Source organism: Camponotus vicinus, unplaced genomic scaffold, assembly GCF_025532165.1.
Source record: "Camponotus vicinus isolate PSW18456_S1 unplaced genomic scaffold, iyCamVici1.0 SCAF_12, whole genome shotgun sequence".
Lineage (NCBI taxonomy): Eukaryota > Metazoa > Arthropoda > Insecta > Hymenoptera > Formicidae > Camponotus > Camponotus vicinus.
The window spans coordinates 10714318-10731800 of record NW_028141948.1 but is presented as its reverse complement, the minus strand read 5'-3'; the positions used below and the strand labels follow the sequence as shown (position 1 = coordinate 10731800).

General features: G+C 30.3%; 1 protein-coding gene across 3 annotated transcripts; it reads right to left on the bottom strand.

Moving 5' to 3' along the window:
* Positions 1 to 1800: 1800 nt before the first annotated feature.
* On the bottom strand, positions 1801 to 16451 carry LOC145962585 (uncharacterized). Of its 3 annotated transcripts, XR_014435883.1 has the most exons (4): positions 15337 to 16451; positions 14007 to 14081; positions 7486 to 8641; positions 1801 to 4451 (listed from the first exon to the last, which is right to left on the bottom strand). XR_014435883.1 is itself a non-coding variant. In XM_083083780.1 (3 exons), exons 1-3 carry the CDS (start codon positions 15439 to 15441, stop codon positions 8348 to 8350), a joined length of 474 nt encoding a protein of 157 aa, XP_082939906.1. In that variant the 5' UTR covers positions 15442 to 16451; the 3' UTR covers positions 1801 to 8347. The 3 variants fall into 3 exon arrangements, 2 of the variants coding, with proteins under 2 accessions (XP_082939906.1, XP_082939907.1); XM_083083780.1 differs by having other exon boundaries at positions 1801 to 8641; XM_083083781.1 differs by lacking the exon at positions 14007 to 14081 and having other exon boundaries at positions 1801 to 8641; positions 15337 to 16432.
* Between the last annotated feature and the right edge of the window lie 1032 nt (positions 16452 to 17483).

The following is a 17483-nucleotide window of genomic DNA, read 5'->3' as shown; positions in this document are numbered from 1 at the left end:
TCGAAATTAATATTTGAAAACTGAATAGTTATTTTAATTATTTATTTTCTCAGAAAAATCATTTCTAATTTGACTGAAAAATCTCTAATGAGAAGAGCACAATCAACCTGGAAAAAACTTCGCTCTTACTGTAATTATATTATATCATAAAATTATATTATTTTATAATTGCGATTTTATTTTTAAATAATATTTGAAAAAAAATGGAATATTTATTTTTTATATTATTGAATAATGCAAAATTTAGATTGCAACATAAATATCTAAAAAAATTAATATTTATTAATACATTCAGACATTACATTTATACACGCTTTTACGTTTTTATATATTTATATTTAAATAATATTTATTTTAATATTTTTTTTTATATTGATATTAAAGATTCTCATTTTATATTTTGATAATAAGAATAGATATAATTCATTCTTTTTCTAATGTAAAATTTTGATTTCATGTTGGAAATTTGCATTTGATGATGCAATCTTTCCGTATCTCATATTATATTGTAAAGGAAACGTAAACAACTTATATATATATATATATATATACTCTCCTTGACCTACAAACTATAAACGAAAATTGATAACTACTTAGACCGTGAATAATATGTGCACACATGTGCAGACATAGTTTAAAAGCTATATTTTAAAGTAGTCAAAGTAAATGCTAAGTTACTTTTTAATACCAATAAATTTGTCAGTAATTCCCATTCGTATAATATTTCGCATATCGCAATAATGAAATCTGAGCTTAGACACATGGCGCGAATTTGTTGTTGAAAATCACGCAAGCGAAACTATTAATAAGATATTGTGTGCATAATGTAGACTTCGTAGTATAAAGTAAATCCATAGTTATTTTCACACATTTTAGTTATTTTCATATTTAGTACGTTTAGTTTACATATGCATAGTTTATCTGACACAATAAGTTCAAAGCATATATTTTAATTTAATTTTAAGCATATAAAAAAGTATTTAATCTAACTAAAGAAAGTTGTTAAATATCTCAAAAAAACATACAAAAAATAAATATTTATTTTCTTGTAAGAAAATGCATCGATAATTTTATTTGATATCGATATGTAAAGTACAATTGATGTCGTAGAAAAGCTATCACACCTCATTTGAACTTTGTTACTTCTGATGTAAAAAATTTTGTTTTAATGATATCATCAATATGATGATTCATCCCCAATTCAATTATCTCTCGAATAAATTAGTCACAGTTATTAATATCAAGATTAATATACTTCATCGCTATTCAGTACTGTTTTACATGCATAGAACGTGCGTCATAATTCATATTCTTTAATGTTCAAAAAAATGTATTCGAAACGTTAATTATTATTAAAAAGGATTTTTATACGAGTATAAAATCATTTATTTATTACTCGGGGAGGCTCTGACTAACCCTATTCCTTCCCGATTTTCTATATTAAAATTAAAATTTTTTATTAATTTTAAGCTTTTATTTTATATATAAAATTCATATCTTATTTAAAACATATCATTGTTTCAGAATTATGCTGCACAGACAAAAAGTATATAATTAAAGATATAATATATAAAAAATATGTACTATAATATATAAATTTTAATTAAAAATTTTGAAATTTGCTGTCACATTGTAATTTCGATTTTTATAAGAACATTTCAAAATATCTTGCTCATTTCTTTATTTTCAGCATGATATCGTAAATATATTTATGTACATACCTACATATTTCAATATCTCTGTATATAATGTACTTAATTATCACCGCAAATAATTTTAGGAATGAAGGATAGACAAATATAAGCAGTTTAAAACTCATTTATTGAACATGACATAAAAATCACGATACATAATAATGATAAACCGAAGTCTATTATGTAAGCTTCGAAAACTTCATATATATTATTCATTTATCATCTTCCAGTATAATATCTCGCATGCCCGTGTGTACGTGTGTGTTTGTATGAATTTCCTATCAAACTCTAACAGATGATTACTTTATACACGTATGTATAATCGTTACACATGGAATGTGCGCCCACACCGTTTCGCTTTCGCTCGCATCTCTCTTCGACTACGAAATTCTCGGATAATTAGCGATCTCGACGACGATACGGTAACTTGCTTTCGTCTTTGCGAAAGTGAGACTAAATCTCAATTTTATGCCGATACTTCCTCTACTGAAGGTGAATCATCGCATTAAAAATACAAATCGCAAACATAATTATATTGTTTATTGCGTATGACAAATAGGAAAATTATGAGCATCAGCATAATAACAGATATAAATATAGAAATAAGTATTCTATAAAACAACTTTCTTGAAATGTTGAAGCGTTAATAATAGAAAAAAAATCAATAAAATAGGATTTATATCAATAGGGAATAATCAAGTTTTGATTTACAATCGGTTTTTGCATAAATGTTTTTATAAAAGTATATAAGTCAAGCATTACAATGTACCCGTCGCTATAAAATTCTGCATTCTATAAATATTTATAAAATACTTATTGCACGAAGATTCTTTCCTACATTTTTATTTCCTGAAAGAGAAATGTCAGAGCTATGGCTTCCTAAATGTTAATTCATATTTCAAATATTTCTTCTTTGTACTATTTACCTTATTTTACAATCTTTTTTTATATATCGCAGAGAAAATATAAGTTTTATAAGTTTCATAATTGATCACTGGCGAGAATTGGTATCGTCATCGGCGCTAAATGAATACGAAAAAAAGCGAACGGATTTTTTCAACAACATAAGTGGCTATCCGTCGAAAAATAAATATGTTCATATAAACTGGAGAGACAATGTATGCGTGAATAAAGGACAGAACAGATGAGACGGCGCGATCGAGAGCGTAAAATGCGGGATCCGATCGAGCTACGCTATTTTTTTTTTGTTTTACTTTATTATAATCTTGGGCTTTTGGCAGTGATATTCAATCGTCGTGAGTGAGGAGAAAGTACTTGAGCAATCGACGATGATATTAGGTTTCGTCCAACAAGTACAACTTTTGCAAGATAATTTTTTTCACGGAGCCTAGATTAATCTTTTAGTGATGAAATATTTTAGAAATAAAGAAAAATCTGTAACTATCTAAATTTTACTCACATTAACAATGATTGATGAAATTAATTGTCTTCTTCTATAGTCATATATATCTTGCACATATTATCAAGAATAAGATATAATTCCATATGTGATTTATGACAATATTTAACGTTCAATGTCCATCCTGAAAAGATTGACGTACATACTAATCGCTATAAAAAAAGAGACGCGGAAAAATCATTCGCGCTGTGTAAATTCGCAAAAGTCTTGGCGCTTCTCCTCAAACACGCGCTAAAAATCCGCTCAAAATGTCCCGAGTGAGGTATAACAAATAACCGTAAAATTTTAGTAGTAATAGAAAAAATAGTCAAGTCGTCGCGTAATAAATAATATGTAGATATTACGCGTATATATGCATACATATATAATTTTACTATATACGTATACATATATATCTGCACGTGTATAGCTTTGCAATCGCGTTGCGACCGTAGAATGAAAGTGGATCGAGAGACTGCGCAATGTTAAAATACTTCTCTTTATCTACGTATATATATACCTAGAAAAAAGGTAAAGATTAATGTGATAGACATTTAATATGAAATTCGATAATTTTATTGAAGAAAAATCCCAATCCACGTTTACTCCGCGGTCCGAGGCCGCCGTAATAAATAGATTGTATTATATATATATATATATATATATATCTCGTCGATCTCTAAAATCTAATAACATCATTTTTCTAATCAGTACGAATCAACCGGCGAAATCTTGGGACGCACGTATGAATTGGGTCGTGAAGCCCAGTTCGCGCTAATGGCAGTAAATTCATGAGAGGAACAAAGTATATGTGAATAAAGAAAAAGAAAAATTAAAAATCCATATCCATTACTTGTATATCGAAAAGATATACAAGCAATTAATTATCAAATTTAAGGCAATAAATCCAAATATCAAAAACTTTCAATCTAAAAATATTTTTTAATTTGTGTTATGCGAAAACTTGCATACTATTAAAAGTCCTAGAGATATTTTATACAAAAAAACTATTATGTGTGTATAATATAATATACAATATTATACTGTGGATTTTAAATTTAATATGAGCCCATCGAACATCGTGTGTCCCAATATTCCGTCCAGCACCACAGCGCCCTAAAATCGTCTTATATCGATATTTATACTTTTAGTTTCTGTTTTTTTTTTTGTTTCACTAAAGCAGTCTTACATAAAGCGGCAACTTTTGGAAATTATCCGGTATGCATCTCAATATACAAAATGATTTCTGTTTTATCACACACTAGCCGATGTTCGCAAACACACAATCCTGTCTTTCTTTCTTGCGGTTTATCCGTCTCACTCTTTTTCTCCCTTCCTCATCTTCTGCCCCTGCTTATCTGCACTCGAAGAGAGAAATGCAGATTGAGCTACGTAAATTTTCAAAATTTTCCGCGCGATATCTATCAACTAAGCTTTCTTTTAAATCTGATGTGAATCCGAAAGCGCAAATCGACGTATATTAAATCACCCTTGAATTAAAAATTTTACTTCTTGTAATAGATATTAAATCGGATTAAATCGGCTTCTATGCCGTGTAAATTACATTTCCAGAAACTGTTTGCCATTTTAATCGAAAATAAATAACTTTCGTTGTACTGTTTCTTCTCGAAATAATCGATAAACGCTTTCAGAATGTTTTCTTTTTCATACTCTTAATATTATGTACACGTTAAGACGGACGTAAACGACTTCAAATGCTCGTGCGCCAGAATTTCATCATCTGTCTCGAAAATTTCTGAAAGCAGCGTTGTTCTCTTTTAAGAAAAAATAATTGCAGGAGCTCTTTCATACTGAAGCTCCCTCGTGTTATTCAGCCCAATCAAGAAGAAATTTGTTATTTCGGTTTCCAAATACGCGGGTTTGCGATCGACGAAGAATCGAAGCGTTCGAATCTCGTCCTAACTGTAATATCTCACCATAATCGTCTCTCCTCTAATCCATTAATCGTTGCAGAGTAATTCTACCTTATAGTTTATACGGTATCACAGAATTACATGCGGCATCACTTAATTGCTCCCAGTTCGTAATCTTCGATATACGCAACCGATAGAAAGAAAGCGCGCTAAATATATATTTTAAATCGTAAACTAGAACCAGGACGCGCAGAGTCGAGTGTTAAAGAATGAGCAGTTTTTCATCTAATAATTAAAAAAATTGTTACGCGCTTCAACTAAAATTTAATCTAATTTTTATTTATCTGAAAATTATTATTATTCATAATTATTACTAAATATGATCCACTTTAATAATTTTACTCCAGAAAAAATATTATGCGCTCATCACTAACATGCACGTCAATTAACATTTCTCTCCTTTTCATATCATAGAGAGTTATAAGATTTAGAAAGCACCATCTAATTATTCCTGCAAATTAGAAACTTGGACTGTATATTTAATAAAAAGAAATTTATCTATTTAATTAATCCATACAGGAGAGAGAAAATTTTCATGACAGCGTAGCGTTATTTTCTCTTAACATTCGACATCCTTTGCACATGTGCAATCCTCCAAGGGCACAACACGTCCTGCTCCCGCATCTTTTTCTGGCCAACCGACTCAATATTTGTGTAACGAAATAATACACTATATGTATATATATTACATGAAAAAATTAACAAGCGCTTGAGAGCGAAACAACAAATACAAATAACTCGTGCGCGAGGTAAACCTCGGGGGAAACGTTGTTACATCTTCGATGATGTATGACAAAAATGCGATTCATTTAAGAAAATATCTATGTCCAGTTCCGAGTGATCCAAGAAAATCTCCGGAACAATATCGCGCATCTCGTATGCAACGCAACGCGTGTACGTCGCAGAATACTTTAATGATACCGGATGTATCTATCATGCTTCCCTATATAGATTCTGCCACATACATTAGCATTACTATCGTACTGTAAAGCGAAGAGCAATTAGATATATCATTTAATAAGACGATACATCAATAATTGCAAATTGTTTAAGTATTTCTTTTCTTATTTCCTCGAAAAAAAATAAGTTATTCTTAAAAAAAAATTTATAAAAACTTTATTTTAAGATATCATCTCAATCATTCGATATATCAAGTTATTTTCAGTTTACACATTTCTAGATTTTCAAATTTTTGCATGCAATAAAAAAATTTATATCAGACTAAATAGATTTTTTTTGATTGAATAGAAATCAATTCTTATATTGATGTATGTTATTTGCATTAGTTATTCTATACAAAATACGCTTTGCATTGCGTGTTTTGTAATTTCGGCGCGATTTCTGGAGATTTCCTGATATAAAAAGTGAGCACGAGAAAAATAATGCAAGGCGAATATACTTATGTGAATACTAATTGTAAGTACAACTAATTTTGCGATTAATAGCGCGGGATATACATGCGAAAATAAGCGCTTCTCTTAGGCTTCGTTCGTACGTGATCTGAATCAAAGAATACGCGTATGCTTGTTTTATTCGCGTCTTTAAATCACCTCGCAGCATACGGCGCTTTTTCCTGCACAGCTCGATATCCTAAAGGTAAAGAAACTGCTGTTTCCGACACGTAAATTCGATCCCAATTCGAACAACAGGCGAGCCTTACTATTGTTCTCAGTTTGATATATCCGATAAAAACGAGAATATATTCGCGATTCCTTTTACGCTACTTATTCTCTCTCTTTCTCTCTCTCTCTCTTTACATTTTGACCCGTATTCTCATCGCGTATCTAACATCGATTATGACATGAGAAAACATTTCTCATATTAAGCAAATAAATAACTCCTAATTTGGCAGAGTCATATATTTTACGCGCTGAGAATACGAGCTTCTATTCTTAAACTGTTTTACACGACGTAATGATTAGAGAACGTTTTTCAGTCTAGATTGCGAAAAAGTTAATTGGATATTAAGAATAGAGATTTATGTTTTGCTTCCACGAACATGAAGTAATTTGGCAAAGAAATAAAAAACGTATCGATTGTTTTCAATAAATATCTAAAAGATACTTGAAAGATATAAAAACGTTTAAAAGAATGTTGAAAAAAAAAAGATTTTTTACAACAGTCTTTACAACATCTCTTAGATATTATTTGCACAAGATAAATGTAGTCGCATGACATCGATCAATCAATCTTTTCACGGAAACCGGAAATTCTTTGCGCCCGCTAAATGTCTTTCTTCGATTTCGTTTTAATTAATGTTATATGTTAAGAAGAGAACAACATATATATAGAACGCTATACGCACAATCTCGTGCGCAATCAAGGAACTTAGCTATTAGGTCTGACAACGCAAGTGACTATTTTATTAACCGACTGACCACGAGCCTGCAACGTTCAATAAAATGTTCGCGACGCGCAATCACGATACATAATCTCGATAGACATGTTTGTTATATACCTTATTTTTTGCGCTGTTGCTGCTCCAACGATTATCCCTTAATTACTGATGCTCTCCAGCCATCTTCGAAATCTCTGCCACGAGAGATTCGATCGAATAGTTCATCGATCTGATGTAAACTGCGAATTTTTTAGGATTCCCATCTTATTACTATTTCCTTTTTCTCATCATCTTCTAATCAGATCCTTAGATTTATCTAGGAGATCCGTAGGATGGATATTCTTCTGTTTATCGATGTTCTTCACTCCTTATATATCGAAATTGTCGCGCTGTTATTCTAAAAGCGTTGCAATCAACATCTCTTTTCATCATCTCAAGTGTTCATCAAGGCTCCTCCTATCGTTCGATCGCTCGATCGAGGTATCTTTTGACCCCTGAGGATCCTTGATCGATTATCCATGATCGACTGTCGACATCCAATGGTTCGAAAATAACGACTCCAGGATCATGCCACCCTTCTTTCTACTTGCTTGTGCTGGGCTAACAATCTTGTACGCGTTCGCTTTCGAACATACTCAAGCTAAACGTGCGACGAGCGAAAGTTGATTTCTTCGCTCTTCTTCTTCCTTCTTTTCCCTCATTGATTTTCTCATTCTTGTACACACATTCTTCCTTTCTCACTCGATCTCTTCCTTCTAATACACGTATTTTTTGTTGCTGTCGCTGTCTATCATCTTTCTCTCACTTTCTCTCTTTCCTTTCTTATGTTCTCTCTTCTCTACCAAGCTGAAGATGGATCCGGACACGAGCGTGCCGCCACGTTGCTACTCGACTCGGATGTGGTAGCGGGTGCCGAAGTGCGTCGGATCTCGATTGGTTTCGAACCGGATACGGGTGGCCGGCCCAAAACCCCTTGATTGTTTCACGATAAGTTTCGCTGATCTTCAGCGCAGTCCTCTGCCTTCTTCAGCGAGCGCTTCAACTTGTCGACCAATCGATTATGGAACTTGTTGAGGGAGTTCGAACTGCCAGTCTTAGGCGGCGACGTGCTCGTGCTTTTGCTTGGACTCTGCAGGGAACTCTGAGACGCCCTCGAGGATGTCCTTGAGAAGTGACGCGAGGTCAACGGTACGGACCGATGCGCCGGCGAGGTCAGGAAATCGGAGCCGGGGGAGGTCGACAACGACGGACCCTCCGACTTGGAACATTCGGACACCTAGGAATAGAAAAAAAATTCCAGGTTAAAAAACACGAGGGAAAATTTCCTTAAATAGAATTTTCCGAGAATTTTCCCATAAAAATACAATCACTAATTGGATCATTTTTACTAATCAGTACGTTTCTCTCTACAATATGTAACTTGAAAAAAAAAAATATAATCGTGTTATTAAAATATTAAATATAGACATGATATATTCGCTAAATCCCAGAATTATTATATTATTTTACTAATTATATTATTGTTAATTTTCAAGAGGCATTATTTATCAACGTGCAATAGTGTATCATAGTTAACAAATATTTGTTAGAAAAATTTTGATCATTCTATCATTATCGTTCCTTTACTACTTTTCAATTGCATGATCTCCCTTTCGAATCCGTTAAAACTTTCATCCAAATTCCGTTTAATATTCATCACAGAATCGATGAAGCGCAATCATTCTTACTATAACGACTTCGCAAAATCGTAGCGTTTTTTTCATTGCTCGATGCATGAAAGGTGAAAGCTGCAATGATTCTAATATGAATTACATTTGTAAAATTACTTTAACATGCACGAATCATAATGCAAAAACGAAATATTTCTAATCTAGCCTTCTATCTTTCGTTTTTTTCTTCTCTTTCGATCAGAATCGTGTAGTAAGCATTTTAAATGCTATACGTTGCAATGATATCTCTTGATCAAAATGTGGCGATTAACTTTGCCAGTTTGCCTTTCGATAAACCGGATCTTGAAAGACATCTTTTTAATCTTTCCATATCTTTCCATATGAATTATTTGAAATTAATTTAATACATGAAGAATTTAATTATATATTTGTGTAATAATTGTTTTTGCAATTATTTTAAATCATTTATTAAAATAATAAATTATTGCTGTATTTATTACTCAAATATCCAGAAACTAAAATTAAATGAAAGAATCCCGGTCGTGGATCTATAACGGCATTCTAACGACTGCGCAATTAATTTGTGAAAGAACACGTGTACCTCATTTCGTACAGGTCTCCTCAAATTCAATATCCTGACTAATTGATTAATAAATTGCGTTCGCATGCATATGTTTTCAACGCGAATTGATTCATCCTGCATTCAGCATCGAATAGAATAAAAATAAAAAAATGTCATCACGTGTATGATGCACGTATTTTTCCTCGCAAGAATACACTGAAACTACAATCACATGCTTGTCAGCACGATAGAAAACGATAAATACCTGATTAGGCTAGATTTGTTTTTATTTGTAACCAATGCTTCCCTCCTTTTATACAATCGTACGATCGTCTTACGACATGACACGATGGTTACATAATGGTTCTCAAATCTCAATCAAGATCTATCGTTATATATTTATTAAATAATTTATATTAAGCGATTTAAAATTTTAATTATGATATATTATAAAAATTACTTAATTTAATCACAATTTTTATTTACTTTAAGCATAATTTGTTATATATGAAATATGAGAAAATGTCTATTTATATCTTTATATTTTAATATAAAATTAATTATGTGTTCTAACAAATTCTTCATTTAATTTTGTAATTTAAAATTTTATAACTATATGCTTACAAAAATTGACTAATTATATGTTATTAATTTTGTGACTTTTTTAATATTAATAAAATTATATAAATTTTAATTTTTAATTTTAAAATATTTTGAAGTTTTAATAAAGATAAAATATAAAGATTATTTAATTAAAATATATATTATATAAATTATCTGAAATTTTTAATAAATATATAGCTTTTCTATCTAAATACGATGTTTATTGGCCTAATTTGCTTCTGCTTGTATTTCCAATATCAAATAAATTTGATCTCAATTTCGCCATCATATAGTTGTATGATATCTACATGTCTCAAATGAATATATGATATGAATTGATATTTGCACAAACGGTGTTTATTGCCTATGAATGTTTCTCATTTAATTTCATTTATCTTCGATAGAAAATCGTGTTATTATAATTATAAACAGCCTTTTATTGAAGCGTTACACGAGATAATAATAGAAGATTGAAAATAGGAACATCCTCCACGATCGATTACTGATAGAGCTATCGTCGTGCAAGTTCAGGACCAAGTATTCAAAACCTATTTGCTTGTTTATTTATTCAAAGTTCATTGATATACTCAGTTTTATGTCATTTGTAATAAATTTTTTTAGATAATATATTTATATAATAAAATTAACTTTTTTATATTCTCTTTTCATATTAATCAATCACATTAATCAATTTAAATTACAAGTAATTATTTAATATGTGATAATAAAGTTATAATTATAAAATATTAATTATAATTATTAAAAATAATAAGAAGATAATTTAAAACAAGAAAAAAAATTATAATGCTTTCGCAATCAATTTATTTCTTATCTCACACATTCATTCATTCATAGGCGTAAACGCGCGCTCATACATATATACACAATGATGAACTTTAATAAAAAATTATCTCAAAATATTTCTAACTTATTTGATAATTATAAAGCCAAAAAAAGATCAGATTTTTCTCTTGATAAAAATAGGTAAGAAAATAACATCAAAAGCTAAATTGAGTATCACGTCACGAAGAGTATCCGATTAAAAAAGCATTTTCTTTTTTGCCGATCATCTTAAATATATATATATATATATATGTATATATAATAGTTTTTTTTTTAAATAATTCATTATATTAGGATAATCGATTATCCAAAAAATTAAATCGTTAGCAAGATTAGAATAATATTTGACATCTAAATTCTAATTGGATTAAGTGTGATTATAGAATGAAATGAAACAACAGATAACGAAGTTTTTACGAAGAAGAATCCATACGAGAATTCAGCGGATGATTATATGTATACATTGTGAAACCGACACTAAGCTTGCGCAATATTACGTCACAGATTTAAAGTACTTTGCGTGCAGAGTGTCCTAGACCTTCAGCGATATCTCTTTTGTTAGAAATAATTTGATGAAATCTTTTTCCTTTCTGCATAAGAAAACAACTATTGTAACCGTACAATTTTTGCAACATTACAAATATATTCCACATTAAATTTATAAGATCAGTTTAAAACTAAAGAAAAAACTATGATTCATAATAAAATTTCATAATGTCACAGCTTTCATTATTACGTCTTTTCAATTTCCTGTATATTCAATGAATTTTATTTTATATCTTATGAAATTTTTATTTCATAATAAATATATTCGAATAAAAGTAATAATACATAACATTTGCATAAAGAATTTTTTTATATACAAATATAATATGAAATAATGTAGTAATATTATTATTACAACATGCGCCATCATTATTTAGGCCTGAACATGTTATGTATCAATTAGCATATTATAAATATAATAAATATAATTCTTTTATTAATTAATATTATAATTGCTGCTTTCTATCATCATTTTATCCCTTTTTTTAATACAAATGATAAACATGAAACTCGACAGTCGTAATGTCATCAATAATATAGATTTACAATAACATTTATGAGTGCGATAAGTACCGCGTATCATTTGCAATTGGACATTATGCGCATAACTGCTTACGTCGCGATAAAAATAAACTCGTGATCAGAGTATATTTATCCGTAAGACACGTGGTTCTCCGATCGTCATCCGTTATTAAATATGCTTATTTAGTCTACAAACACAGTTTTACCGAGCATTTAGCGACGTCTAAAGAAAACCGGTTTATGAATATGCCGAAATGATCTTTTACAATAATGATTTCGCGAGAATCCAATTTCTTTTGAATTATTTTTCATTTGCGAAAATTAACAAGACAAATAACGATATATCTTGCTAAGTATAATAGTTAAATAAGAAAAAAAATTATATATAATTTTTAAAAAATTTTAAAAATATCGAATTTAAAGAAAATTATCAAATTATTCTGTTACATGTATTAAAAATATCACCAGTTACTTGCCTCCAGTAAAAATTCTATATTAAATTTGAAGTTAATTTAATGCAAAATTATTCTTAATGAAAAATTAATAATAATTTAATTTAATATATGTATTAAATCTCAAGTGCCTTTGCAAGTTAAACTTTACAAGAATATAGATAGGTAACAAAATCTTATTTTTCATTCAAATTTGTGAATGTTACAAATAAATAAAATTTCAAATAGAATTTCAAATAAATAAAATATTAGTTTGAGATGTTATGCACAATTAAAAATTAATTCTTTACATGTTAAATTATATTTTTGTCAGTAATATTAATATGGAAAAGGAATTTTGTTGACATATAAAAACAGAATTATAAAACGGAGTTATAAGAATTGTTATTAAAAAATTCGCGCGAAACATCAACAAAACACATCGCAAAAAAGTAGCAAAAAATGTTCAAACAAATCTGAATCCATATTGTAAGAAAAAATTCCATAGATATATAAGACGTCTATGGAAAAAGAGATTCCATAATGTATGTATGTATGCACGTACGTACGTATACCATTAACGATCAATTTCATTTCTATTAGTTCACAAAAGTTTAAATATACAATAAAATTTCAGTGTCACAAAATTTAAATTTACTTTAATAACAATAAATTGAAATATAATAATAATTAATATTTTGATAACTAATCCTTAAATTTGTGAAAAAGAATTCGTATTTAAATAAAATTATGTTATCATTGTGTTGATTTTCTTATTTTTATAAGATCGACTTGTATATTCATCAATACTCGTATATTTAAACGATATATTGAGATGGTAAAAAAAATTGTCTCTTTGTTATTGTAATAAAGAATTATGTGTGTACACAATTGTATTGGAAAATACACACAACATGACAAAAAAATGTTTTCAGAAAGAAGTAGGATATTCTTATTAGAACAATAAAAAAAGAATAGTAAATTTTAAACCTTTAATCACAGAGAAATTATATAACTCTCATAACTCCAAAGAAGTTGACTTGTATAAACAGAACAATAACATGTTTTCACATTTTTTAAGTTATTATTCGTCTTTCTCTCTTTTGCTTTAATATATAAAATATATTTTATAATATATTTTATAATATATATTTAATATATAAAATATATTTTATATTTTTAAAAATTGATAATGTTAATTTTAAAAATTAATAACATGTATGTTACAACACGCGTATAATTATAAAAACATTTTAGAAATGGTATAAGCATAGATTTTTTGGAGCTATGAAAGTGATGAGGCATTTATTTCGAAGAAACGAGAAATTTTTTGAAATTCTTATTAAAGCAATTTTCTCGCATATGTCAATTAATAAATTTATTTCCCTAATAATAAATGTGACAAGATTCCGTTTTCAAAATAAACACCTCAAGTTGGAAAATCGCGCAAAGCTGATCGATTACCATAAAAATCGAGACAGAAGGGTGATCAGATGTGTCGCACTTTGCAAGACGGTTGTGCCTGCTAGTTCGCCAGACCTGCGAAAAAATTGCGTATGCAGTACGGCACTTTTCATCGTTACTATCTTTTCGTCATTTCATGATTTTGAGCAATGTAATGATTTCGATCGATGATCATTAATCACAAATTTCGCGCACAACACACGTATTCTTTCGCGACTCTTTCAACTCCTCGATCCGTAATTTCGAAACAATGCGTAAAATAATGCGCGTTCAGATGCGCAAATACATGATTTTAGATACATAAGAAGACGTTATTTTTCACATGCTCGCATAAATTTCAATGTTTTCATGCTAGTAATATGCACGATACAATGCACGAATGACGCATCAAGACTGGTCGACGCCAGTATTGTTAAAAGTCACCCATTCTAGCAATCGTATTTTAAGACTGACGCATAAAGGCTGACAATCGAAATTTTTAGAAAAGATTTCTATTATATACTTTTGTAAACCGAAAATTTATTTATTATTCTTACTAGCTTGGTAAATACTAGCTTGGAAAATACTAGCTTAGTAAATAAGGAAGTATTTACAATAGAGAGAGAAGCCGAGTAATTACGTCATTGGGAATTGGTCAATATGCATAGTTTCTATATTTATGCATTCGAATTCATTACGCATATACTATATATACATAATTTTTAAATTAAAATTGTCCTAGAAAAGTGTGTTTAAATTTTTTGCATCAAAATAATCTCGCGCAAGAATTAATGTATATAAACATTCGATTTTTGATAACTTAATATCGCTATACAACGGTTCGTGTGATATAAACTCAACTCTTGCAAACGTGACTATCATTATAAAAAAATCGTGCATAGCATGTATAAATTTAGTTCAACCTCTTTCTTTTCCTCCCCCTTCCACCTTATCTTCTTTTCCCTATTAATATAATTCTCGTTTCATTTTCATTATATTATATATCAAAGTTCATATTATATTTTTTTTTCTCTCGTTTCCTTTTTCAAATTTATTCTCTTCAATATCTATATCATTTATAACACACCGCTAGATTATATGTGTTCATTTAAAGTTTGCAACTTACATGTTATTCTAGAATAACGTTTTTTTATATTTTTACTTTGTTCCGGACAGAAAAGAAGAATTATTTTAAGAATGTAAAGTAAATAAATATATACATGTGTTTTTAACTCGAGTCCATCGTAACTTGATACCAATCAAGAGAGCATTGTGTGTTACTCAGGTTATAAAAATACTGTTCTAGCGCGCGCGTAATAAATATCATTTTTTTTCTGTATCAAGTACTCACCTTTCTACGGCAGGCCTGCGGATTGGAACACTCGGACGAGCGCCGGCTGCGATTAGTCTTGTAAATATCCCATTCGTTTTTCACCACGGGCATCATAAACGCCATCTCGTCTGCCGGTGTGCGTGCACTCTAACTCTGTCTTTCCTTTCGTCGATTCTTCACGCTCACTATCCCTGTCTCTGTCTCGGTCGTCGCACGTCGTCGGCTCGAGTTGCCCTCTTATCTCTCTTCCTTCGCTTGCTCTCTCTGTCGCTCTCGTAGCAGTTCTAGAAAGTTCAACAGGAGACACCTCGTCGCGTTAAAGAGAGTGGATCCTGACTATCTCAACGTCCGTCGATGACTTCGGCCGATGATTTTCTCCGCTGATAGAGTTCTCGTTACGACTTTAGCTCGCAAGTTCTAACTCGCAGTCACGTGGCTCCGCCGAAAAAAATCAATATCGTCGATATCGTTTCGCGCGCTGGCGCCTTGATAACGTATCGCTCGATCTGTCGATTTTCGCTATCGATTACAATCGCTGCGTCCTATCCGCCTGGCTAATGTCGGCTGGAAAACTGCATACACGTCGCGCTTTCACAAGTGCGTTCCTGCCCTGTATATTCGCTCGATATGTATGTTTCTTTAATTACGTCTTGTCGTCCCTTTGACAGCTACTCGAAATTCACGTCCGTTCGGTACGGCAGCTCGCTGCAGAATGAGCACGCCGGTCTGCGCGTGAATAAGCAACGTTCTCGCAAGCGGGTGGAGGGGATAGGCGCGCGCACTCATTGGCCGTCATTGAGGCGGGACACCTACGTCACGGGTTACCATTGATTTTTCAATGTTGATACACACAGCAGCGTGACGTGTCGATTGAATTTTTGGCGGCGCACTATCTCGCGTAGGCGTAATGATGCTGGAGTGCATGGCGCAGGTAGATCCATTAAATGTCCGGGATCTGAATCCCTGGAGCCGATATGTGCGAAGAGTGATGACGATTACCGACCTTCCTCCCTCCTCCCCCAATACGCGTTGATCAGTCATTAATGACGTATTTCTCCTAATTCGAATTCCATTTCGAAATTCAAATTCTTTCGACAAAACGCTTGTGTGTCGCATAATATTTATTTCTCGATTTTTAACGTTACATAAAAAAATTTATTAAGTAGAAAGAGAGAGATTTTTTTGCGAGAATGCATATCAATTGTCTATTCTAGTTCAAAATTGAATTAAAAATAGTAAATTCATTTTGTATTACTCTTATATTTTACTTGATAGGAATGATAAAAAAAATAAAAATACGATTATGAAAACTATAATTATATAACTACAATTAAATAACTATAATTAAAATGTATTATTCGATATTTTTTTTTATATTAAATGTGACTGTAAATATTTTTATGAAGACTTAAAATTTTACTTATTAAAAGAAGAGTTCTAAATGTGTTAGTTATCACTCGCATACATGCACAATACACATACGTACAAAATCCTGTATTAATCATTATTGTGATAGAAAATAGAAAAGCAAAGATAGACAGGTAATAATTCGAGAAACGTAAATAGATAAAGAAAAAAGAAAACGTTTGTTACAAATATTTTAAAGTAAATTGTCTACGAAGATAATAAAATATAAATCAGGGAAAGCGTGCAATAAATAGTAACAATAGCAATTAACATTCTTAAAAATTGAAACTAAAATGACGTAAATTTGTTACAAAGTATATATAAAACCATCAGCATGATTAGCAAAATTATATGATATGACGTGTAACATTTTAAAACAAAAACAAAATGTATATAAACATCGATATTTAAATCAATAATGCAGAAAAGCGATATACTTATTTATAAGACGTGATGAATAAACATGTAAGAGTTCAATTAAAACAATACACGAACTGCAATTTAATTCTAGTTAACAATTATATAACAAAACACACAAACTTTTTTAAACTTATATACATTTGAAATTAGGTTTAAAATTAATAAAATAGCTTACAATATTAAATTTTTAGTTAAATATTCCAGATATAAATATATAGTAGAAATAAAATGCAGAGGAAGCAAACATTGAGATAAATTACAAGTAATTTTTTGCTTATATATAAACAGGAAGAGAATTAATTTTTCTTTTTTGCTGAATACAGCACTAACGAAATAAC